The 26532-nt window shown below is 34.5% G+C and overlaps 3 protein-coding genes across 6 annotated transcripts; 2 read left to right on the top strand and 1 right to left on the bottom strand.

Moving 5' to 3' along the window:
• The first annotated feature begins 11498 nt into the window (after nt 1–11498).
• LOC113727816 (probable glycerol-3-phosphate acyltransferase 3) lies at nt 11499–13383 on the top strand. The gene is made up of 2 exons (XM_027252178.2): nt 11499–12234; nt 12357–13383. Exons 1-2 carry the CDS (start codon nt 11506–11508, stop codon nt 13212–13214), a joined length of 1587 nt encoding a protein of 528 aa, XP_027107979.2. The 5' UTR covers nt 11499–11505; the 3' UTR covers nt 13215–13383.
• Nucleotides 13384–17733: 4350 nt separating this feature from the next.
• On the top strand, nt 17734–20864 carry LOC113727815 (uncharacterized). Its single transcript, XM_027252177.2, has 3 exons — nt 17734–17981; nt 18114–18262; nt 20522–20864. The coding sequence occupies exons 1-3, from the start codon at nt 17876–17878 to the stop codon at nt 20600–20602; spliced, it is 336 nt and encodes a 111-aa protein (XP_027107978.1). The 5' UTR covers nt 17734–17875; the 3' UTR covers nt 20603–20864.
• Nucleotides 20865–21382: 518 nt separating this feature from the next.
• LOC113727814 (uncharacterized) lies at nt 21383–25374 on the bottom strand. 4 transcript variants are annotated; one of them, XM_027252175.2, is made up of 4 exons: nt 25209–25373; nt 23759–24798; nt 22193–22241; nt 21383–21835 (listed from the first exon to the last, which is right to left on the bottom strand). In XM_027252175.2, the coding sequence occupies exons 2-3, from the start codon at nt 24309–24311 to the stop codon at nt 22219–22221; spliced, it is 576 nt and encodes a 191-aa protein (XP_027107976.1). In that variant the 5' UTR covers nt 24312–24798; nt 25209–25373; the 3' UTR covers nt 21383–21835; nt 22193–22218. The 4 variants fall into 4 exon arrangements, with proteins under 4 accessions (XP_027107976.1, XP_071932467.1, XP_071932466.1 ...); XM_072076366.1 differs by lacking the exon at nt 22193–22241 and having other exon boundaries at nt 23759–24820; nt 25209–25374; XM_072076365.1 differs by lacking the exon at nt 22193–22241 and having other exon boundaries at nt 23759–24801; nt 25209–25374.
• Between the last annotated feature and the right edge of the window lie 1158 nt (nt 25375–26532).

Below are 26532 nucleotides of genomic sequence, written 5' to 3'. Positions count from 1 at the left end.
GAATAGTATACAAAACCAGGAGCAGCAGTAATTGGGATTTCGAATGAGGTGGTTAGACTAATCAAGAAATTAAAGAGATACCTAATACTACTACTACACATCACAAAAGTTGTCGAGTAATTAAACTACTGCTAATGCCACTGGGCCAAATCCAGTGGTCATCCCAAGCCTTCTTAGGCTTGGAGGTGCGGGAGGTCGAGGGTTCGAATCTTACCTCTCACAAAAATTTGTTATAATATGTGACGATTTTCATTGATCAATTTCAATGGAGGTTCTACTTATATCGAATTCCCTCCCGCTCCCCACTAAAATGGGCTTCCTTAAGTTATAGGAATTCTATCGTATCGACAAAAAAAAAAAAATTAAATTAAACTACTGCTAATGATTGCACCTTGGGATTTACGCCTTTTTTTTTTTTGGCTCTAAATAATAATTAATGGTTGTTCATTTAGTTGCGTTTAATCAGCCGGTGAACGGGGGGGCACTCGAAGAAGAAATTCAAATTCAGGCCGAAAAGGCATTCAAAAAGACACTAAAAAACAAACCATCGTGTCCTTGTCAAAGGCTGGCTTTCTCCAGCCCGCCACTACCCATACAAATGGCGGGAAGGCTTCTTCTCAATAATGCTTACTAGTCACAACGTACAAAGTTACAACTAGGTTTCAAATCTCTGAATCCACTTCAAATTGAAATAGCTCTATTGATATGAGATATACCACCTAATTTTTTGTCCGCACCGCCAATTTTTCAAGAAAGCTTGCACAGGAAACGCTCTGCAAAAACAAGTGCTAAACAGCACACAGAGTACTTAAAAAAACAATACATATATAAGTGATCAGAAATTAGGAGTAGAGATATGTTTAAATAAACTGTAGTACGCTTCTAATTGATTTGTAGATTTTACGTCCACTTTATGGTATTAGATATATATATATATATATATATATGAATTTTGTATATTTTCTTATTATTTGAAATTTACGTGTAGAATTTATTACTCTAACAAAAATTCTACTATTTTCGTCTGATTCCTCTATTTGAGTATGCTGAGAGGAAGGTCGAGCGTTTAGTTGTTTGTAAAAGTTTAAGTTTAAATTTGGTAGGCAAAGATTTATGCAATTTAGGGGATGGATAATAATGTTTAAACTTTATAGTTGACCCGCTAGAGCATAGAATTAAAAAAAAAAAAACTTTTCTCTCCTTCCAATTCTAAAATTAAATATTTATTACATATTTCAACTTTTAGACATCATTTGGGCTGAGGGAATGGGAGGAAAAGTAAGAGAGAGGAATTAGAGGGATTTAGTTTTTTTTTTTAAATAAAATTACTTGGATTGATTTTGGATGAGGGAGAGAAAAGGATAGAGAGGAAAAGGATCTAATTACTTTGTTGAACTATAATTTCTTTCTAAAAGTGGGCGGGAAAACAAAGGAAAAGGAACCGCATTTAGGGTCTGTTTGATTGGAAGTAAAATGTTTTCCTTGGGAAAATATTTTCCGTGGATGTAATTTTCCGTGAAAATCATTTCCCTTTCATCATTTTCAGGTGTTTGGTTAGCTTATTGAAAATATTTGCTTACTTCATTTTTCTGGTGTTTGTTTAACTTTTGAAGTATTTTCACTTTTATCTCTATCTTTACTTTCTACACATTATAACTACATACTTATTCCCATGCAAAAATAAGAAAATTTATCTCATTGTTTAACTTTAAAAAATCTTGGGGAAATGTATGTATGAATAAAAAATATCTCCTTAAGCAATAAACAAATTGCTGGCCATTTAGTGTCAAATATCAATCACATGCAATGCTTATTGTGACATATATCTTGCACTCTCACTGCTTAAAGTTTCTCTAGAAAAGAATGTCCCTATTATACATAATTAATTACTAGCATAGGATGAGCAGGATGAGGTTTTTTTTTTTAATTTTGAATATACTAGGGGAGGGTTGGGTTGGGTTGGGTGGTACGGGGGAGGAAGTGTAAGGAAGAGGTATTGGGTTCGAGTCCTCCTGTTTACACTAAAAAAAAAAAAAATACTACAAGATGTTTTCAGTAAGTTTGGAACATACTACAGGCGGGTTGCATGCATTTCGGAAAACAACTTCAGTAAATTTGGAAGAGAAGTTGTTTTCCATAAGATGAGTGAAAATATTTTACATAGGAAAATGTTTTCAGTAACTTTTGTGCAACCAAATACAGGAAATTAGGAAAATATTTTTCTGGAAAACATTTTCACCTGAAACAAACGGACCCTTAATAAAAATAATTTAAACATTTTTAATAGACTATTTTCTTTCTCGTATTTGTTTCTAGTTATCTAAGACTTGATCTTTTCCTTCCTCAGTCCAAACAAGATCAAAAGTAGAACCTGTTTCTTTCTACTCTCCTTTCTTTTCTTTTCTTTTCTTTTTTTACTCATGTCTTTCCTTTTCTTCAATCCAATCCACACCTAAAAGTTTTTTTAGATTGACCTTTTTTTTGTAGAAGCTAAACAAGTATTTTAATTTACCCCCTTTTTGACCTTTTAGCTAAGGTCAACAGGTTGTGATTAGAATGAATGATCTCTTGAAAACGTACATATCTAGCGGAAATTTAAACGTACGGGATGTTTCCTGTCTTTGATCTATGTTTTTAGAACCGAACCGGGTATCGACTCGGTCAAGCTCAGGGGTCAGGGGTCAATGGGTTCAACCGAATTCGATAGGGGTTGAACCGGATGACGTCATAAATAAAATTTATTTAAAAATTAAAATATTATATGTAAAATATCTAATAACATGTTTATATTAATAAAGGTATATTCATATATATTTGATGTTTTAAATATATTTAACAAGAAAATACAAAAAAATTAGAACAATCAAGTAACAATTTATATTATTTAATGAGCATTAACAAGTTTAGAATTAAAATTATGGACTTAATTGAAAAATAAACCAAACTTTAAGAAAATATTGATAAAGTATGAAATATTTGAGGTATATTAATAATTTTTAACAATTTAGGGGTCAAAACATAATATTAAAAAAGTTTGAGTTTTTTTTTTTGAAAAAACTGTTGAACCGGAAAATTCGATTTTTTCTGGTCAAACCCGATTTTTGACCGAATTTTTACTTACCCGATTTTGAAGAATGACTCGGACCGGACCAAGTCGGACACTTGGTCCGGTCCTAGTCTGAAAACACAGTCTTTGATACATGTTCATAGGCAGGCATGACTAGGAGCAGTGTCGTCCTTGCGTGGTAACACTTTGTCCCTTAAGGATACACAAGCGATAGAAAGGTGATTCGAACACACGACCTCAAGACTTAACTAAACTATCCCAAAACCATTCGAGCCAATCCAAGAAACTAATTTTTCAAGTCTTGTTAGAGAACAGAACCGAGACATCCCTCAAGAGTTTTACACATTTAAGAGCCACTAATGATTGAACTGCAAGCTGGTCCATGAACAGCAGTTGCTTACTATTTTGGAAAAATTTAACTCGTATTTGATTATGTTGTACCCTTTTTTTTTTCTTTTTTTGGTAAATTTGGCTCTCCAGTGCCCTTCTGGAGCATTGAGATGGGAAAATCTTACAATCCTGTATCAGAATTAAATGAATCTTATAAAGGGGCCTTAGGAAATTCAGAAAAAACAGGATTTGGTTGAATCTGATGTATGAGATGGGGTCCTTAGAAGTGCCAACTAAACTTCCACTGGGCCGGATGTTTAAGGTCCAAGATTGTTTTAGCCCCGAATGCTAAAAAATAAATTGTGGTAGAATTCATAGGAGAAGTTCATTAACTATAAAACTAGAATTTTGCCCATGCCTCTTTTCTTATTTATTGCGAATTTATACCAATATGAATAATTTAAATATGAAAATTAACAACAATCATATATGTTCATTCATATTAACTTTAAAAATTAATGTATTTTAAATGTTCAATTATTTACTAATTTTAAAAAATTTGTTGACATACGTTCATTATAATATGATAGTATATGTCAACTAATGTATTCCATATCACAAACTTGATAGATATTCATTTTTTATAAACATTCTTTTAGATATTTTAAATTTTTATAATGACCATAAACCTAGAACTATATATCCACATTTAATTAAGTAAAAAAGATCCAGCACTCAGGTTTTTTTCATCAACAAATCTTTAGTTTCCAACAATATTAGTAAATCTGTCTATGTAATAGTTAATTCTTTTTTTTTTGTACTAAGTTAATTCAAAATTAAGGGAAGAGATGATGAACAATTTGAATACTAATCAATGATATGATGGTGGAAGGAAGTAATTTATGGAATTTGTAAGATTTTAATAATTGTGATTTGAAAAAGGTTTTACTATGGTTCTATGTAATAATTACATAGAAAGCATTAAGATAAGAGTAGTTATTTTTTAAAGTTATTTTAGATATCATTAGGAAAAGATTAATTATTTTAAAAGTTATTTTAAAATTAGGGATAATTTTTAAACATATAATATAATATTCAATATAGGTAAAACCCAAATGACCTATAACTCGTTAATTCTCTTCAATTTGGCATGTCACATAAGAGTGAAAAATAATTCTGATTAAAATAACTATTTTCATATATATATATATATATATATATATATATATATATATATTCTGTGAATATAGGTTGAGAAGCCGAAGGGAACGTGGTAAAATTATCAAGCGTTTGAACTTTTGAAAAATACAAATATAACCTTTTTTTTCCCACAATTTAACTTTAGTTTCTGGTTGTCCAAAGAAAGAAATAAAAAACAATAAGACGTTGGATCAGGAGTTCATGTGAAAGCAATGGAAAACAATCATGATGTGGGGCAAGGATTGAGATACAAAATAGTCCATTCTTGTTCATCAATTTCAAAGAGAATTCATCGATGCATGTCCCATTCAAGTTTTTATCCACCATGTACTAGCTACTGTACCATAATTGTTCCTTGGTCACCAGATGGGCTCAATTTTATGCATACACGTCTTTGCATCAAAATGCGTGTAAGTTTTAAAGTTTCTTGATAAGTTTTCAACTTATATGTACGCAAATTTATCAAAACTTGACAAAGGCATTCTTGGTACATCGTACATGCAGCTAGAAAATCTTCTCACGCGTAGTGCTTGTTCTGGTTGCATGCATGTTATTCTGGAAAGTCTGGGCATGGGCAAGGCAACTTTGACGAAATCAAAATCTGTGTTTTGTATTAGTACATTGCATTTTGCTGCGAAGTAACTCAACTGCGGATCATTTTAATGCTGCTCAATTCCCATTGAGGCATTGACTGAGGAATGGGGATCAGAATTATATGCCCTCTTAGTTCTGCAACTTTGAACTTGGAGAGGGTGGCGGCCGTGCAAGGTATCTTGTTCACGGGCTTATCAATCAGAGGTAGGATAGCAGTTGTGGGGTGGGGCAGTTTTGCAGCTTCCATATCTTTCCAACTTAATGTCTAGTGCTGGCTGCATGTGAACGAATTTTCATCCATGCACATGGCGCCTCCTAACTTAGGGCATATGGTATCCTTCTCCACTCATTTAATGACGACTGGGGATTCCATCTGTGGCTTCAGGAGTCTGAGTAATCCTTTGGTTCTGTAGCAATCATTTCCTGTCAAGATTCCACAAGGGAAGAAGATTGCAGCATCTATTTGTAATCGGCCACAACGAGATATAAATTCCTCTCTGGGTTGCAAGTATGGAGTTCAATCCCTCCATTGCATGGCTTTCGCCTTTCCAAACCTTGCATGTGGCATGGTTTCTCCCTCTCCATTAGACATGTTTAGTAAGAAGATAACATAGGTGTTGCCATTGTCCAAAAAAAAAAAAAAAACAAAAATAATGATAGTCAAGCAAGTTCCAAGCATTTACCAGAAACGGAAGGTTTACATTTATGTAGCAAAGCAAATCAAAGAAACATATATAAGCAACTTTTTCTTGTTCTCTACCAATTGGAGATGTTCACCTGTTGTAACAGATGCAGCAGAACAGAAGAACAAGCAAGAGCAGACAAGAACAACTTCGGGGAAATCAGATTTTATTAGGGTTGTAATCGGAATAATTTACAAACTAAAATAAGGTGTATATATATATAACCAAATAGACTGGACCAAAAAATAGGCCCAAAACAAGACCCGAAATAAAATAGACACGGTAACTAATATATACCATAAGTTTCGGGAGCGTTACCCTGTACAATTCAACGGGGATTGAAGATCTAATTCAAAACATCTCAACATCACCAAATAACGCGGACAAGGTCGATACATTGAGTTGGGCCATGTTGAGAGCTATCATTGCTGTGGGACCAACTTCATCGACAGGCCGCAAGTAATACAGCTTACATCCCGTACTCTCGTATGGCAGTATTGGCCCTATTGGGACCTTGGCTAGCTGTTGCTTGGAGGCAGCTTGAATCTTCCCGGGAAGAAATGTTGGCTGGCCACTTAAAGCCATAAGGGAAGTCAAAATGGTTGAAGTTGTAATTCTGAGCTTGTTGTAATTGTTTCTCCAAATATATGTAAGATATAAACTTTGTTTTATATGGCAATTTTCTGCAGAAAATTTTTTATATTTTTTCGTGAACACATTTTTCAGTCATCTTTTTACCTCATATACATCAAATCGCTACAGTATATATATATATATATATATATATATATTATAAAAACTCCTAAAAATAGCAATCCAAACGGGAATGTATTGCTCATTTTGCCAGGTTGTTGGCAACTGCTTTTATTTATTTATTTATTTTTGTCTATATTGGTTGACCTAAGATAAATAAGTTCAATTCAGGAAATAATAGAAAATATCTCATTATGAAAGTTTATTGTTTTGAATCTTACTATAGGATTGAATTGAAATAAGTGAGACTTTTATTTTCACAAAAAAGCAGTCAGCTCATAACGAATTTCAAATAAAGCTAATTAAGTTCATTAATACCTACTTCACGTGTAACTTTATGCGAGAATCAGATCAGTCAAAGGCATTTATGAAGCAATTATATGCTAGAAATGAGGTGATGAGTTACAAATCCAGCTTGATTATGTTGATGCCAGCAAGGGGCAGGCAACATAACTGATAAATTGGATTATCAACCCATAGATCCTGGACGTGATATGGGAAATTCATATTACTCTCTCTGTCCCACTTTAATAGTCCTGTTTTTCTTTTTCGTCTGTCCCAAATTGTAGTCCACTTTCCAATTAAAGAATATAGTTGTATTTTAATTTTCCTAAAATACTCTTATTCACTGTAAGTTGTTGTTACTATAAACCTACCTTATTTAATGAGAGTTGATTCTTTTTTTACCATCAATTTAAGTTCCCAAAAAGTTGTACTCTAATTAATGTGAGGGTATTTTAGGAAAATAGCTACCTAAATTGATTGTTCCAATAAAGTTAATTACTTTTTATTAAACTGTGTGAAAAAAGAATTAGAACTATCAAAATGGGACGGGGGGAGTATGATGCTAAATTGCTCTTCCACCAAGTGCAAATTAGAAAAATTTTGTTTTTCTTGAAAATCAAATTAGAAAGATTCAATGACGAGTAAAAGGGTCCAATCAAGTACCTCATAAGTCGGGACAATTATCCGGAGAATGTATTTCACTACAATCATTTTAGACTTTCGTGATTTGTCAACTGATTACAAGTCACGAAAAACTCACTTATTATGATATTAAACTGGTGATAGTCACAAATAGTATGAATTTTATGTCATCATAAATAATGGAAATGGCATTTAATTATGAATCAAAATTAATTTTGTGGCACATATATAAATGACGGTCGCCATGTACATAGTCACAATTGATTTTTGATTTGAAAGATTAATCGTGACTACGTAAATAATGACCTTCATTTACAAGTCACGTGCAAGATTAATTGTGACTCGTCAATGTAATGTAATTTATATTATTTATAACTTAAAACCATACATTTTGTTATTTAAATCAAATTTTTTATCACATTCTCGATTTTCATGTCACAAACTGTAAACTTTTTGTGACTTGCAGCGATCCAACAAGTCACAAAAAGCTAAATTTCTTGAACTCCTGATTATATGAAGTGGGAGAAGGAGGCTACTACAATTTTTCACATGACTACTTTGTATTATTCTTCAGTTTTGAAGTGATACAAATTCATTTTTTTATTATCATCCATTCAACGCTGATAATATTTGCACTGTTAATATAAAAAAGATTAATTCTATCCGAAATCCGATTATATATATATATATATATATATATATATATATATATATATATAATAAAGGGAAACAAATATCATTTTAATTTTTCTTTACATCTTTTCAGCAAAATAATCCTTATTCCACCGTCCTTGTCCACCCGACATCCAGCCTCTCTTCCCCGTGTTTCCCCACCACCTTCCCTCCTGCACATCCCCCGGGCCGTGTTGCGGCGGGTAGAGGTTATATATAGTAGTATTTATGCATGTCCATTTCGTATGATCTGGTGATAATTCCTCATGATCTAAGGTTGCAACAGTTTTTTTTTTTTCGAGTAAAAAATGGTCACAAAAATTGCAATACCTTCCTTATTCTGAGTATTATTGCATAATTAACAGGGGACATAGGGAGAAATGCTATTAGAACATTGTAACAAAATCTTAAACGAAGGTTCTTTTTTTTTTTTTTTTAAATCAATAGATTTAGTTTATTTTAATATTTGCATGGCTCTAGCAATTTAGGCTACAATTTTAATTAAATGAAATTAATTTTATGCATGAAGGTGTGGTTTATAGTTGAAATTTTAATATGTTCAGACGTGTTTGATAATCAAGACGTGTTTAATATTGCAATACTTACCGGTTCACTAACTTAACAGATTAAAATTTCAGATTTCAGAATTCGATTTTATCAAACGCATCCTTAGTAACACTGAATTATAGGATTAGGATGTTTTTTATGTACACGAATTTTGACTTCTGTATGTGAGAATTCTTTTTATTAATTTTTTTAACGAGTTGTAGATGTAAACCTACATTTCAAAGAACAGAAAGGTAAGAACGTTACATTTATTCATTTGGTGCATGGATATGCGTATAAGGGTAACAAACCCCTGGCCTTTTTTTCCCCCCTGATGGTCAGAGATTTCTATGCATCAATTAATTATTTCAAATGAATATAAGCCCACTTGTCCCCAGCAATTTACAAAGGTCAATTTCCCCAATCTTGGATTTGCTGTAATCACAACAGCTGGTGTGTTGGGACGGTGGGGTGGGGCAACAAAAGGGCGGAAAGGAGCAGGGCATCCGCGTCGGATTTGGGGCAGGGACGGTCACCAATAAGGGCCAAGATTTGCCCTCAAAATTTTGTGCGGCTGAGATTACACCATATAACTCGATTTTCGCGCCAAGTGTGGGGTCCATCACTATCTGTTGTGAAAATACATCATGTGAAAAAAAAGTTATACAATGTACAAAGAAAATTACGGACAGTTGATAATGACCAAAATTGACAGGGACCGTCCGTGCCCCGAGTCCGCGTCTGGGCTGGTGGAACAGATAAAGCCTGAGTTTAAGAAAGAGGATGAGGAGAAAGTCAAAGAAAACAGAAAAGAAAGGAAAGGAAATAAAGATTTAGATCCTAAAAAATTAAAATTGAAATTTTTTTTTTGGGATAAAAACATCATCAGTCATTAAATCTACAAGCATGTACAAACAAATCGGAAGAACCAAACTAGATAAGTAAAGATATTGGATTAAACATAGGATTTGAAGTGTACAAGGAAGAAAAATTCAGGACTAAAAAGTTTGAAACTCTGATACATATAACTTATGATTTCCTAAATTGTTTAAGAATAGCATATCATTAGCAATACCCCATCAAAAGTTACTGGATAGAGTTACCTTCATGAAAATTTTCCTCCTTGGGGGTTTTCCTTTCTGTAGTGATCAGGTAACATCCGTTTTGCGGTGGCAAAATGGTGGGGGTTTTGTCGTGACTACAGATTGTGACAGAACCAATGATAGTCTACTCCAATCAATTTTGTGTTTCTCAAATTTGCTTCTTTATTCACTTTCTTTCTTGGGTCTGAAAGTTGATTATATTTGTTGCAAGATGCAGTCAAGTTTAACATAGACTAAGATTCTGCATCAGGTCAAGAATCCTACAATACCATGGCTGTTCAGTTGAGGTTCTTACAATTAATGGTTGGTTTTTGGACCAAAAAATAATCATATAAGGAAAAGCTTCTTACAATGATTTCAGCAAAAAATGATAAACACTGCCCTATGTCACACTGCTGGAGTTAAGACTTAAATCTAACAACACTACTCTTTACCTCATAAAATGATCTACTGATACATCTTTCTAACATGCATAGAAGTAGCACAGAAAATAGTGAATAATGAAGTCTCCTTTTATAGAATATAAAGAGTTAGTAAGTTCTATCTCATAGCAATATTTATATAGGTTTGAAAACATTGGAGTTACAATTGAGCTTTTTTTTTTTTTTCAATAAAACATCGTAATTTTATTAAAATCTACACAAATGACAAAACTTATATCATCAAATATTCACATATATCAAAAAACAGAGCTGAAAAATGGATATTATAGATTTGAATAATAGATAAATACTACACTGTAAAGCTCCAAAAAATATTTTAAAAATGAGATAAAATAATTGTAAGTCCACGAGCATCTCCGCATACTTAAAATTGCTGCCACATTATCAACTGCTATAAGTTTAGATATTATAGTGAGATCTGCCAAATTGACCCTGCTCATTATACAATGTAAGTTACATAGCATAATTGTCTTACATTTGTTGTATAACGGTTAAATCAGTATTAAAATAACAGTTACAACAGTTACATATCTTACAAATTTATGGAGAAGACTTGTAACGGAAAAAAAATATCCTCAAATGGTTTTTTAGTATTTCGTAGTCTATTAAAATGCTCAAACAAGGAGGATTGTACAGATTTTCCAAGGAGCTATTTCATAACCTTGTGGCCCTCTAGAAAGAAAATTCTTAGCTTTGCAGCAGAGTCCTTGATCGTCGCCACCTGCAGTGGAATTACTCGTAAAATTTATGGCCCTTACTCTTACACAACGTGAATTGCCTAGCGCAGGACAACTCCTTAAAAGAGTCTACAGGTCCCGCACATTTTATCCAAGAAATCAAGTAACAAACTCGTCGGATATGGACATTTACTTTTACGTTTCACTGGATACGTAACCTAAATATTGAGAACCGATTCTTAGACTTTGACAAGTACAAGCAGAAGTGTGCAAGGCGTGTGTGTGTAACTCCTTCCAAGTGATTTTAGGAATGAGGAAGGTGACCATGAAGATTACAAATTTTGGTCAAATAACTCAAATGGACAACTAAGATATAATGTGCAAAAATGAGAATAGGTCAATCTTTTCAACTTACCTTAAGCCATTTGCAGCCCTGCAATTAATGCCTGGACTTCTATATATAGTAACTTCCTCTCCATTTTAGCCAGCAAGGAGATAATGGCTGTAAACATGCTTACCCCAAAAGCTCTTTTTTCCTGCATGCTAACAATTGAAGTTCTTTTCTTTTTGTTTAAATTCCTTCTTAGAAGTCTTAGCAACGTGCATTCTTCAGTACAGAAGAGGTTATGGTTCACCCATGATTTACAACCAAAACTTCACAAGTATTCCTCATTGAGCATCAAAGCAGACTATCTTCTGAATGAAACACTGGTGTTTCATATGGAGGAGGCGCTGCTAAAATCATCTTCATTGTTTCCTTATTTCATGCTGGTTGCTTTTGAAGCTGGGGGGCTTTTAAGGGCTATCCTTCTTTTTGTAGCCTACCCTCTCTGTTGCTTCTTTAGCAAGGAAATGAGAACCAAGATTATGGTCTTTATCTGTTTCTTTGGGATAAAAAGGGACAGGTTTAGAGTTGGAAGATCTGTTTTGCCAAAGTTCTTCCTGGAAGATGTTGGTTATGAAGGCTTTGAAATCATTATGAGGCATAAGAGGAAGGTTGGAGTCAGTGATTTGCCCATTGTTATGGTTGAAGGCTTTTTGAAGGATTATTTGGGAGTTGATTTTGTCATGGGAAGAGAAATGAAGGTTGCTTATGGATATTTTGTAGGTTTCATGGAGGAAAGGAAAAATAGTAATTCTTTCCTAAATGAAATTACTGGAGAGGAAAAGATCAATTCGCTTGTTGGATATCATAGCCTTGGCACAACTTTCAGCCAACACTTCTTTAGTCATTGTAAGGTTGGTACTGCAGAATCTAGATATTTGTTCTAATTTTTGCACTCTTTGTCTCTCCTTTTGTTTCCATTTGCATGGCTTAATACCAAGTTGCACCACTGATAATCTGTTTCTATTTACAACAGGAGATTTACTTGGTGACTAGAGCAGAAAAAAGAAAGTGGCATATTCTTCCAAGAGACAAATATCCAAGAAGGTTGATTTTCCATGATGGAAGACTTGCCTTCAGACCAACATTTTCAGCTACATTTCTGATGTTTCTATGGTTTCCATTTGGGCTTTTCCTTTGCATAATCAGAGCAACTGCTGCCTTGTTTCTGCCTTATGGAATAGCTCTCCCCATTCTGGCTTTTACCGGGATAAAAGGGACAATGAGCATGTACCATACACCCAGTGATAAAAAGTCTAGGGGGACGCTTTTTGTGTGTAACCACAGAACACTTCTTGATCCTATTTATGTTTCAATGGCGCTCATGAAACCTGTCACAGCAGTAACATATAGTCTAAGCAGAATATCAGAGATGCTCTCACCAATCAGGACTGTACGTTTGATGAGGGATCGAAAAAACGATTTGAGGAGGATGAATGAGATGCTTTGCCAGGGTGATGTTGTAGTATGCGCTGAAGGGACAACTTGCAGGGAGCCATATTTGCTAAGATTTAGTCCGTTATTTGCTGAACTTACTGATGACATAGTTCCTGTAGCATTAGACATGCAAGTAAGCATGTTTTATGGAACAACTGCAAGTGGGCTGAAATGCTTAGATCCATTGTTTTTCCTCATGAACCCATTTCCAACCTGCATGATCAAGTTTCTTGAGAGGCTGCCAGCATCTTATACTTGTGGTAGTGGTGGTAAATCGCGGTATGAAGTTGCTAATTATGTACAGTGTGAAATAGGTAAAGCCTTGGGATATGAATGCACCAGTTTAACAAGGAAAGACAAGTATATGATCTTGGCAGGAAATGAGGGGGTTATCTAAGCCAACCCTGCACTAACACTCAGCGTCTGGCTCCTATGGTCTTTAGAATTCAGTTTTACACCATTGGATACTCTTCAGCTAAATTGTATACTAGATAAGAAATTGTATATTTGGTGATGGTAAGTGGTATATTCTTCAGCTAAATAGTTAACTAGATAAGAGTTTGCTATGATGTATCGTCACGTTCTTTTTTTTGAGAGAAAGTTTTGTTGATTGGAGTCCTTGTGACTCATTTAATTGTTTGCTGTATAGATTTGGCCGTCTTCTTCTACAAAAATCACTTTAATCTGAGAGATAACTAGCCTTAAAAATGCAGAAACCAGCTCAAACAGCCTGGTGGTCTTAACAAACATTCAATTACTGAGACTTTAAAGAGCAGGTGACAAATGTTTACAGGGACCTTTTACCAGGTGGAATACGTGGAAATTAGAATGATGCTATGCTAATGTAACAGAAGAGGGGGGTTGTTGAATCTATATATGATCACTAACGATCCTTGCTAGTGATTGATGTGATGTGCAATGAAGGCTGAAAGGATTTATCTCGGTTAAAAGCTCACAGCAATTGACAGCCAAGATGTCCCGAGAACAGCATTAAATTTTCTGACAAAATTTTTGGAAAAATCCCTTTCAGTCACTGAGGAGAGGCAGCTTTGATCATAAGCTTTGATCATTTGCCAATTGGGCTTGCAGCTATTGACTTGCCTGAAAGTTGCAGAAGATATTTCATTAGGGGTCATTCATTTTTGTCAGTTGAAGACATCCAAAGAGTTAGGTGAACATTTAGCTAGTTCATTTTGATGCAACTATCTATAATTTTTTGCAAGATTCCCATTCACCTTGAAGAGGCAGTCTTTTTGAGGTTCCTTTGGAACCAGAAGTCCTCGAAATTCCTTTCCTAATACCTTCTGTTTTCAGTACCGAGCTCCACGGAACAAAGCTAGTGCTGCATACCATGGTCGTGTGGCGTATCATTCACTTGCAGCATTATGAATTTATGATAATGTGATACCCGTCTCACATTGGTAAAGTTAAGTACAATGAATTAATATATAAGCAGAGTCTGAGTACTTAAATCTAACTGAAAATATCTATTTTGAATTAACGAGGATAGAATCCACATAGTTGAATTTAGCTGCTGAGACTCGAGTTACGTCTTGAACTTGTGGGCACGGATGTTGGACTCTTGAGTGTAGAAACTGCCCGCAGGAATTGAGACTTGAGTGTTGAGATTCGAGTTGCGTCTTCAACCTGTGGGCATTCTCTGTCCTATACCAAGTCAAATCTAGCGTGAAATATCCATTTTGGACTATTTTTTGACTAATCGACGAGGGAGTCCAAATAATTAATTGGATTTAACTGCTGAGATGCATCTTGCACCCATAGGCAAAGGAGTCGCCTCCTTCAGCTGTGGTTTCAAACTATTTATTCTCACTACAAATTATTCCCAATACATGAAATTTCATCACATGTCAACACTTTGAAGACGTGCTTTTGGTAGTTCTAAACAAGGTTTTCAAAATTGGGATCCTATCCAGGATCATTTTTTGGTTTGCAGGATCGGATCGTAGAATCAGTAGATGCTACAAAAAATTATAATAAATTGTCATATTTCTAATTTTTAAGTTTGCAATTCATAAATATAGTAACAAATAATGTAATTCATGTGCAATCAATATATTTATATTGTTAATTAAGGTTAAAATTGTGCTATATAAAGTATTTGGGACAATTTGAAAAATATAGAGAAATTTGGGACTACTTTCAAAACGTATTTTGATTAAACTAAACAACTTGTTCTTTCTTGTTGTAAATCCAAATTCAAATAAAATAGTTAAACACAATACATTTAGTTAACTATGATTTAGTGATTGATTATTACATCATTTTTTATATAATAGGATAATTAAATATTACATATATAATAAAATGTTTCAAATGTATTTTAATTGATAGAAAAATTGGTATACAATAAACAAATAATTAAAGAAAATTTTGAGAATAGAATTTTGTGCTAAAAAAACGTGTATTTTGGGTTCAAATTTATAACCCACCACTTATCCACTTAGAATTAGCAAAAGTATTAATTCATTTCTAAAGACTCTAAACCATATTAATTTTTATAATAAAGACACAAAACACTAGCTCCATGTGATAACCTATAACAAAGATCATCTATTCATTTTAGTGAATTATATGAGTCAAATTTAAAGATTCATCAAATTTTCTAGATTTGGAATTAGGGTTAATTATTTACATGGATTTAAAGCACTCTGAATATAGTTTACAACGCAACAAACGACACTCAATTTCGAGTTTCCTACACAAAGATATGGTTAAAATACTAAAATTGTTACTTAATTTATTGAAAATAGTAGGATCGTATCAGGATCGTACGATCTTACGATCCGGATCATGATCCTATTGATCTTGTTAATTTAAACCTAATTTTCGATCCTACTTACGATTTGAATCGTTAGCCTTGATTCCAGATTGCGATCCTAACAACTATGGTTCTAAATACCACATCACTCTTCCAAGTATTTGGCTTGGAAGAACCCTACATTTCTTGTAATGGTGCAAGACTCCATGGGAACATAAGGAACTGCAGATTAAAAGCCAAATAAAGGATAGAACCAATGTTTTGAAACTCGAACCGTTAATTGAATCGATGAAGTGACTGGATCAAGGTTTAACCGATCAGACCGATTCAACCCTGGTTCAATGATATTATATATACATATATACACACACACACATAAACACACATACACTTGTGCACATAATAATTGTTTCAATTGTTCTAGACTGTTATCCCATAGACTAATTTAAGATCTCACTTGATAAAAAATTAAATATTTTTAAACACAAATAAAATTTTAAAATTGTAAATTCAAACAAATAAATTCATCTCAATTGTACCTACTTGGTAAAAATCTTAAATCCCACACAAACCACAACCATATTCTAAAATTAAATAAAATGCATTGGAACTTTTGAAATTAAACAAAATCTAATAGAACTACACAAGAAAACAACGATATTTGAGTTTGAGGGTAAGAAATATAGAGAGTTTGGTTACTCTTTTCGAAATTAGGGTTGGGAACAAAATATTCTACTAATAAGTGTTATTATGTTTAAAACTTTAGGTTCAAAATTTTTTTAAAAAATGGGAAAAATGAAAAAATCGCGGTTCACAGTTCAACTTAGGTTGAACGGTCCGATCGATTTTTTGCGATTTTGACCGATTTTTACGAAAAGTCAACACCGGTAATGAATCGAACGGAAGACTTAACAGATTCACGGTTCGACTAGTCGAACCCGCTGGTCCAATCTGGTTTTCAAAACATTGGATAGAACTGAAATCCATGCATTTTATCAATGAGCATACGTCAAACTGTATCCTATTCCATAGATAAAGTATGTAAATTCCGATTGTGTCAACTGTCAAGTAAAGCACCATTTAACATTTCTTCCGCTTAAGGGGAGGAAAAAAAATCAAACTGAATCATGTGTAACAGTATAATTTTAAAATGAAGATTTTGAGAAATTTCCAAGATTGGAGTAACTTTTTTAGTAGAGACAACTGAATAAAACTACAAGAAAATTCTCATGTAATGGCATTAAAAAAGGCCACTACAAGCAGGAGTTATTTTTTTGAGTAAACAAAGCTACTAATTTAGTAGGACTGCATATTTCGAAAACATAACAATAGGTCATAAAATTACTAGATACAATAATGTTTTTTTGTAACAATTCCCCAAAATAAATCAACTATTAACAGTTAGGAAAAAAGAAAATATATCGACTACTAATTCAGGATAGGGTGCTTAGAGTCTTCTCTAGTATCAAGTTCAGCATTCGAATTCTGTATCTGATAGATGGGGTTGGGAAGAGCGTGGGGAGGGGTGAGAGGTAGAATTTTTAACGAATCGAATTATTCGCGAGCATGTTCGTGTTCGACTTGTTTAAGTTTGAAAAAAAGTTTGATAATTCAATAAACCAATCGAGTTCAAGCACAATATTAGGGTCTTTTAATAATCGAGCCGCACACGAATTTGCTTGCGAACTATTCAAATAGTTTGTGAATACATATATAATTATTAAAATAAATAATTAAATAAAAACATAAATACATTTAATATTATCATATATGTTACTAAAAAAAGTAATTACACATAAATTAGTATTATTTAATTATTTTTAAACCACAAAACACAATTAAAAATATAATTAAATCATCTCTAAACTCAAATTTGACCTCGAGTTCAAGCTAAGATTCAGTTCGTTGAGTTTAACGAGCCAAATTCAAACTCGAACTCGAATATTTGTACAAATAAATGAATTGAATTCAAGCAACCCTTATTATTCATTAATATTTGACCCAAATTTGAACCTGTTCGTATAACATACGAACAGAACTTATTCGGCTCGATTCAGCTACAAGCTCTAGTGGGCGGGTTAAAAAAAAAAAAAAAATCGACTACTATTCCTCAAAACCGGCCGGCCAACGACGTCGTCTAGATCGAGACTAAAAAGACGGACAATCTCCGTGACTGAAATGCAAGGGTTTATGCTGCCAAAACCCCCAACCCGAAGCAGCAATTTATTCAAGAAAACAAAAGCTGATCAGAAGCTCAAGTCAATAAGAAAATCCTGAATATGGCATTCAGGCAATTCTTATCCTCAAACAAAGGATCAATCTCATCAGCTTCCTATTACATTTCTGGGTTGGCTCATTTTTCCTCAAAATCCTACCCTTACATAGGTAAAAGGTCACAGCTTCATGCATATCTATGCATGTGGGTTAGTTTTTCTTTTCGATTTTCCCGTGGGTTTTCATTAGGTATATGGGTTTAAAGACTGATTGCGAAGATGGGATTTTGGCATTTTCTTGCAGTGAAGGTAGGAATACCAGAGTTTCTGAACGGAGTGGGGAAAGGGGTAGAAGCCCATGTTCAAAAACTTGAAGCCGAGATTGGTGATTTACAGAAACTGCTTGTCACCCGCAGATGGAAGCTGAAGAATCTTGATATCCCTGTCAAACATGTAAAGGAATAACAGCTTGCTTTTTTACTTTCTGATTCTTGCTATTCCTCTTTTCTGTTAAAAATTTCTATTTTGGTTTCGATTTAGAATGCTTATTTTTTTTTTCTACAAACCTTTGGCTGTTTTATCAAATTGTGGATTGTAATAAGGTTTCGGGTATGGTTTTATTGGAGAGGAAAGATGAAGTCCTCGGTATAATGCTTCATTGGTTGATTTTGGCTTCATAAATGTTAATATTTACCATAAAACCCTGGCGGATGCTGTGAAGTTGGCTTTTCCTTTTCAGAGATCTGTTTTATGTGGAAAGTGGCAAATTATGATTTTGGAGGGTGTACATTTTAGATGACGGGTTAGAGTTAGGAGGAATCAAGTAGATGCCAAGAAGGCTTGTCACTGATTCAGCTTTAGTGGGGTTTGTTGTACATTTGCTATAGTATCAAGGGCTTGTCTCTGTTAAGAAACATTTATCCATGCTGTTGATACATCCAGAACTAATTACTTTACATTTGTCCCTTGCTTGCTCTTCTAGCATAGACATTCTTGAATTCTACTCAGTCAGACTATCATTGATGGATCAGCTTGTTCTTCTTCTCGCTAATTAATCTTGTTTTCCAGACAAACATTAGAATGGCCTTGACCCCATAACATATATATACACATTTTTCCATCCTGAGCTTGATAAGGGTATCACATGAGTCTTGAAAATCCCTCTCATTACCTGGGAAGCTTTTGAAAGTTTGTTACTGATCCCTCAGAAGAGATTGTGGTAGGCCCCTTTGCATGTTGTCATTTAATTGTGACTTTGGAAGTTCTGGCATGATCATTCTTTCATATACTCTTCTTCTTCTTCTTCTTTTTGAATCCTCTTCGTTTTGTCTGAAGAGATGGAATATAACGTTCCAAGGTCTTGAGAGCTTTGATTTGTGTGTTTTTCCTTTGATTGCTGGATTGATCTAGTTCCCTAAGAGTAAATCCATGGCTTGAGTTTGTTTTGGAGACTACTGCAAACAACTACTTCCCATTTCAGGAATTGATTTTCAAAATGTCTCTTGAATGAGAAAAAGATGATGAAAATATGCCTTTTGTCCTCGTTTTTCAGAGTTGTAACACACACACTCCCAAAACAAGGGGGAGAGAAGATACTAGCACTTGTTGTAACAGCCTGTTGGTCACTATGCTGTGGCCTATGAAGTTAATGTTCAGAGGTATTAGATTTTGCTTGTTAAAAATGGTCATACAATTACACGTCTCAAATGATTCTTTGCTGTTAGCTGAATCTATGGTCCTAGTTAGTGTCTTGGTAATTTTCACTAGGATTAGTTTGGATTTCTGTTTAACTGTCTCCTTTAGAGCATTAGAATCCCATCAACTTGAGTCTCAAATGGGGTAACTGAAAAGCGGGAAAACCATATGCTAAAAGAACTGCAGATAAATCACTGAACCTTTCTCCTTTAGGTTCCAAGAATGGCTAGGAATGACCTGCCACATAGTGTATCCAGATGAGATGTTTGCCTTGAAGAAACATCTCTTGGCTTTCATTTTTCTGATTTGTATATTAACTGAAATGCATCTCTATTGGTCCCCTATCTGGCATACTTGATTCTCCTTTGGTGGCTTATCTTAAACCTTGAAAACTGAGTATTTACTTGAAAGCGGTTTTGCTTCTTTCTTGACAGTTTGAGAGGGAAAAAACACTGTTGAGGCAGTTGAACTCATTTTTGCTGCTAATATGGCAGCTACATTTTGCTAAAAATGGATTGCCCTGAATAAACTCTTCTTGTTGATTGGATTTGACCTGCCGTCATAAGCTAGCCACACCCTTTCCCCTCACTCATTTCCCTCCTCAGCCAGCTTCCTTTGACATTCATGAATTTTTATTAGCAGAGGTTAATGGGAGGTTTTACAAATCCACTTAATGTTTTTGATGAACTCATTAATGCTGTTTATTTTTTCTTATTATATTTGTCCTGTTCTCTACTTGGGAGTTGGTTGTGTTATTTTATGGCTTGGAATCGTGTTTTTTGGAGTTATATCTTCTATTCTGCAAGGTATTGTCCTGATTTTTCTTTTGGCCGGAAATTTGGTAGTTTTCTGAAATGTGAGTTTTAAGTTATGATGATTATAGCTGATCAGATCAAGTCATGTTTGATAATAATACTAAAAAGTCATACAGTTTAGTAGCACCATCTTTGTCTGGTCATTACATTGATAACTTGTGCAAAAAATGACTAATTACTGCCGGGATTTTTTCAAATGCAGAGGAAGCTGATATTCAACTATGCCCACAAGTATAGGCTGGGACTTTGGAGACCTAGAGCTCAGCCAGCAAAGTCTAAGTGACTTCTGGAATAGCTGTTCTTTTATGCAACTTGCTTAATTTCTTGTAGAACACACAAAAATCTGTATTTTGTGTTTTGGAATCCTGTCGAAGTCTCTAGGCAGCAGTTAGGCGTTTGTGATGCTTGATTTCTGATTGCATTCCCTATTGAATAGCTGGCTAGCTGCTAAGCAGTAACTTGTGTTCTTTATTTATAAACCTAAAGCATCACTGTACAAAATCGGCTTGCCAATAGGCTTTTTATTGCCTTTATTGTTGCTACTACTCTCGCGTTTCTTTACCCAATTCAAGTTCACAAGGGCACATTGACATTTTGGTTATAAAATGTAACGAAGTACTAGAATGGTCAGACCTTATGGAAACATTTAGCAGCTAGCAGCTGAAGCCTTCTGCTTAAAAAAGAAGATAAGTGTCTACGCGTTCCTTGAGTTGCTTTTAGGGGTTGCAAGATTCACAGTTTTCATGGTTCCCATATCTGTTTGCTTTGTTAAAAGGGGCTCTTGATGACATCTGCTACTCCAGTGTTTTCTAAGCCTGCTGTCCATGCAGAATGAATTGGCACACACATTTTTTTATTCTCTTAGAAAATTGATGGACCTACTGCTACTTTCCAGGGCTTCATATCCCTCCATCACCATAGGTTGTGATTAATCTCTCTATTTGCAGCGCGTCCGATCCTTCTTTTCTTTCTGGTCATGATATAATTCCAACTCAATCGAGCTGCCAAAAACACAAGCATACAGACCGACTTAGAGAGAGAGAGAGGGGGGTAGAGATGCAGATACGGATAAAGAAAATGAGTAACATTAGGACTTTCATCAGAGTTGACAAATGGTAGGTTTTATCGTTGCCACTTTTCTCATTCCAGCGATTGTCAAGACTACAAATGCAAACTCTTAGGAAGTTCTTGCCAGAATGCTCCTCTTCCCGGCTGCTTCTACCTACAAGTCTGAGAACGTGTAAACCCTTTCCTGTGTCAAAACGAGGCTCCAAAATCCAGGAAGAACCCAACAACTGCATCCTGGAACTCCTTTCCTACGTTAAACGGATTGTACAACTCAAGCATACCGTCAGCAACAGTTTCTAACACAATTATCTATAGTCAGCAAAAAGTAATATTTCCTGATCCCAGTGCTGCACCTCAAAATTCAACATGTACTGAGTTCATCTACTACTATACAAAAACAGCACTTGCTCATCCCATCCTCTCTACTTCCTCATAGCTATTCCTGAACCTGGCAAAATCAGAAGACAAGAATAACTCAATAAGGGCCCTATCAAAAGGCTAAAAAAGCTCTATAAATTTTAAATCTGCATGTCCCTTGCCAATGCTTGATAATTGATATCTAATGTAACTAGATTTCAAATAAATCTCAAAGCCCACCTGTTTTGAAGTTTCTACAGATATAGATACATAAATTCATGCTTTAAGTTTCCAATACTTGCTGACTTAGAGTAACTAAAAAATCAGACAGCAGGTGGCATTGTGTATTTCGTAACAGGATAAATCTGCTTCAGCAACATCACATCAAAGGCAATACGTATTACATTCATGAATAAGAGGATTGGAAATAAGTTGTATAGAAGTATACTTGGAATATTGGCGACGCAATACATGTCAGATGCGTGATCCTAGGAGACCTGAAAGTTGATGATAAAGTTTAGTTTTCATTTTACTTACTTTGTACAGAAGCATTATAGATGAACAAAAGAAAAACAACTAGGGGGCTCCTGAAGAAAAGATCATCGGTTCTTATCTTCTTATGATGCATAAGCACATAAATGACCTCAAACTTTATTGGCCAAGCTAAGCCTAAGACTACAGAGTGACTTGTTGAAAGCCTCTAAAAAGAAGGTGCTCTCTGATAGTCCAGCAAATCATTGTCGAGCAAGCTATGCTTCAGATCAAGCTCTTATCAGAAGCTTAATATTAAGGAGACCAATGGTGATTCATAATTGACAATTAACAAAAACTATTAAACCAACATTACAAGCACCTATTGCACCCCCTTTTCCCAACAAGGAAAGACCAAAATTACGACAACATAATTGTACCAACTAAAAATACAATATAATTTCAACCTTCCCGCTTGTCATGTTTTGAGCAGATTAATATACTTTCTACTTAGCTTTGATAAGGCACAATACCTTCTTGGTTGTGCCCAGCCACATATCAAGCATTCACACATACATGAGCTTCTATAATGCTTTTGATAAAATTAGACAGGATTGAAGTCAACCCAGTAATGCATGTGACGGGCATCATATGCAGGACACTATCCCTTATAAATGGGCCACTACCTGATCCTAATTGAGTTTTGAAATGTTCTATGTGGAACTTCAGAAATATTTGCAAGAAAACAGATGTTTCCTCTATATAAGCATTCTGCTTTTCATCTGATTGCATCAAAACCTAGGCTAAAGATACAAAATTCTCCTTGATCTTTTTACTTAAAAGCCTTTGTCTTCCCATGGAAGATGAATTGCGCTAATGATAAATCCACATAGATTTCCAATTGTTGTATTTGATCAATGTCCTCGTTTGATGCTGCAGAGGTCCCTTTTGCTCATGCCCAATACTTATTGCAGAAAACATTTCATTCTGAACAAGGTACAGGATGGTGAAGGTAATGAAAACCAAATACTGTGAGTCTGATTTACCATGGTTTCTGAAACAGCAGTGCTACCTTAATGGTAAATTCGAGTACAGTATGCTTTTATCAAATATTAAGAGTCCGACAATTAATAAAAGTCATTCTGTCAATTCTCTTCAACATATTCTCACAAGTCAATAATTTTCTTTTAGGTCAGAGAATAATCAGTCAATAAATCATTTTTCAAGGGAGACATCAAATGGAGGGCCACAACTTTACATTGCAGCAGTAAAATCCTATGTCAGATGGTAGAAAAAAAAAGGTAGCATGATAATGGAAGTCATAAAGCGAACCAGCATTAAGCTATCATAAACCTAGAATCATGAGCAAACAAATATAGATATACAGTTACATTATCAAATACTATTAAGTGACTTCAATGAATATTATGAACCAAAAGAATGCAAATGTATATCCACTCAATACTAAATAAAAAAGACAGGCCAGATTAGCAGAAGGAAAAGAAAATGAAAAGTTCAAAGTCTGCTCGCTGGACATGCGTACCTTGGAAAATGATCACAAAGATAAAGAGTGCAGTGACCACCATGGCAAACAAACTACTGCTTTTTGAATATGTCTTCTCCTTTCTCATTTTCTGCAAGGCCTTCCTTCGCTCGGTCCTTTTACGTTTCAAGATTGCGAGCTCAGAAATTTCCTTGATCAACTTCATATCAGCAGAATCCAGTGAGGGACCTCCCGGAGGTCGGGGCGGCTTTGGAGGCCTTTTGGAGTTCGGCATCTTTGGCTTTTCCACAGCTCTTTTCTCTTTCGAAAAATTTGTAAATTCTTCCTCAAACTTTTCTGGCCATCTATCCGCATTCTTAACCAATATTTCATCATAACTCAACAACTTGCCAAGTGAATGTGCACTCTTTTCACCCTTTGCAGATGCATCTGCTGATTCCTGTCCCACAAGCTCACTCCACACCATATGCAATCCTTTCTTTGAATTTCTACCACTCAAATCAAGATGTTCACCCCCATCATCATCAGTTACATTGCCCCCACTCTCCAAATCAATTTCTGAATCACTTCCTTTTAGATCTAAATGATCCATCACATTCTCAATTCTCCTCTCATAAGCCTCCAGACCCTCTCAATTTCACAATCTAAAACTTCAAAATCCCATCAGTCAACCGACGAAATCTTTTCAGTTAAACCATCACCTTCCCAAAATTCTGCCTTTTTCTTACCTCAAATTCAACTTCCCACAGTAATGCAACTAAAACAATGCCCACATCGCCCATCCAAAATGAACAAATAATGCAGCTGAGATTATACTCATTAAAAAAAAGAAAATTTCAAGCTCTTTATTAGTCACTTGGCATTAAACAATGAAAAACCTCTGCAATTTCCTTTAAACAAGCAAACTTTTTACCATATTTCACCAATAACTGACGCTAAGTGGGATTCAACCAGTTAGAATACTGACCAAATTTATCCTAGACAAGAAAAAGCTGCTACTTTATGTATTAATAAACCCTTCTCTAACATCCCACTTTCTCCGAACCCCACATGACATTCACAGCACAATCATCGGCTCCCTGCTTCACAACATAAAAAGTACTGTACATGAGAAAAAAAATGTGAAAGAGCAGAATCCCACCAGGAAATCCAAAAAAACTAAAACATACATTCTCAAGAATTTCTGCTAGAATAAAGCAAACAGAACCATCAAGTGAACCTAAAATGGGCCATACTGCAACTCAAAAAAAAAAAAAAAGATATAAAATGAAAAATTAAATAAAAAGGAAAATTCGCGGAGTTCTTCAGCCAAGAATGTCATAACCGACTAATAGGGGTTTTCCATTTACATTTTTTCAGGCTCTTCAAACATCTACCTGTTGCAGATTATTATAAAACCAACGCCACCAAAATAGAATTAAACTCATAAAAAACAAATATTTCTTGAATGCATCAGAAAAAAAAAAAAAAGGGAAAAGGATGGACTTACATTTTGATTTTTCTCTTGACCAGCAGGAAAATATCGCCAGCTAAAACAAAAAAAAATGGAGGAAAATTTTGAAGTATAATAACATATAATCTACGGAGAGATCTCGGCCCTCGCACTGTCTTGGGTTCTGTAACAATAATAACAACAGTCGTCTCCATAAACGATGCCGTTGCAGCGGAGTACGTGGCACTGATCGGTTCTTTGACAGGAATATTTGTCAAAGTGTCGAAATTTTTGGTTAAAAAATTGCAATGCGAAAAGGTCTGGTGGTCCCCACTTAATCACGTCCCATATAATGTAAATAAATATAATATAATGTTGTCGTCTGTGGTTGTGGATTTGGGCCCCACCTCCAGTCAACAACCAATTGCTATACACTTTGCACGACTATGGCAGCTGGCGTTTCCTGCGACGTTTGCTAGCGCAAAAGGTTGCAAAATTCGCAAAAAATTATCAGAATTTGACAAGGTATATTCAAAATTTATGTCCGTTGCAAGCTGCAAGGTATGGATGAAAGATGAATCAAAACTACCGAAGAAGAATGATAGAAGTGAATAAGAAGAGTTGGCTCAAATTTGATTCGTTAACTTGATTAAACCAAACTTGAAAGGGATTTATTAAATTTAAACAGCGTTTTATATTCGATAATTTTTAAATTTAATAAAAAAATTTATTCAAATTTGGTTTCACAGTAAAAAAAAAAAAAAGGGTTAGTTTTGAACAAAATTTCAAATAAGTTAAAAATAATCGAACAAGTTTTAATGTTTTATATTGGATAATTTTTTAATCCAATAAAAAATTGGTTCGAACTCAGTTTGGCAATAAAAAGAAAAAGTCAAACAATTTTGAACATTAGGGTATTCGAATTGATTAAACTCGTTTACATCCCTATTATTGTTGTAGGGTAATATTGCAATGCTGAATTTGACAATGTCAAAAATTAATCATCAAATTATCACGTGCATATTTATTATTAGAACTTGATGACCTTACTTATAATAGGGAGTACTTAATTTGTACACACATTTTTTGACTTTCGATACTACTTGACATTGTCGCAAAAAAATTTTTTCCCCTTTCATTTTCCTTTTTTGGATATTGGCTGCCTATCATTTTCTGGGATTTTATGAATGTACAAAATGCCTTCCCCATCTCTCTTGCCATTCATGCAGCAGCGTCAAAAGACAAAAACGCCACCACATTTGGCAAAGAAATAGATTGGATATGGTTGGGAAGAGTCTTTTTGTCTTGGTTATTGTTAGTACTATTTATTTCTGTGTTAAAACCATTGGTTAGAATTTAGATTATCTTTGATTTACAAACT

Source organism: Coffea arabica, chromosome 2c (assembly GCF_036785885.1).
Source record: "Coffea arabica cultivar ET-39 chromosome 2c, Coffea Arabica ET-39 HiFi, whole genome shotgun sequence".
NCBI classification, from domain to species: Eukaryota; Viridiplantae; Streptophyta; class Magnoliopsida; order Gentianales; family Rubiaceae; genus Coffea; species Coffea arabica.
The sequence above is the reverse complement of the archived record's forward strand: the minus strand, read 5'-3'. Positions and strand labels throughout refer to the sequence as shown.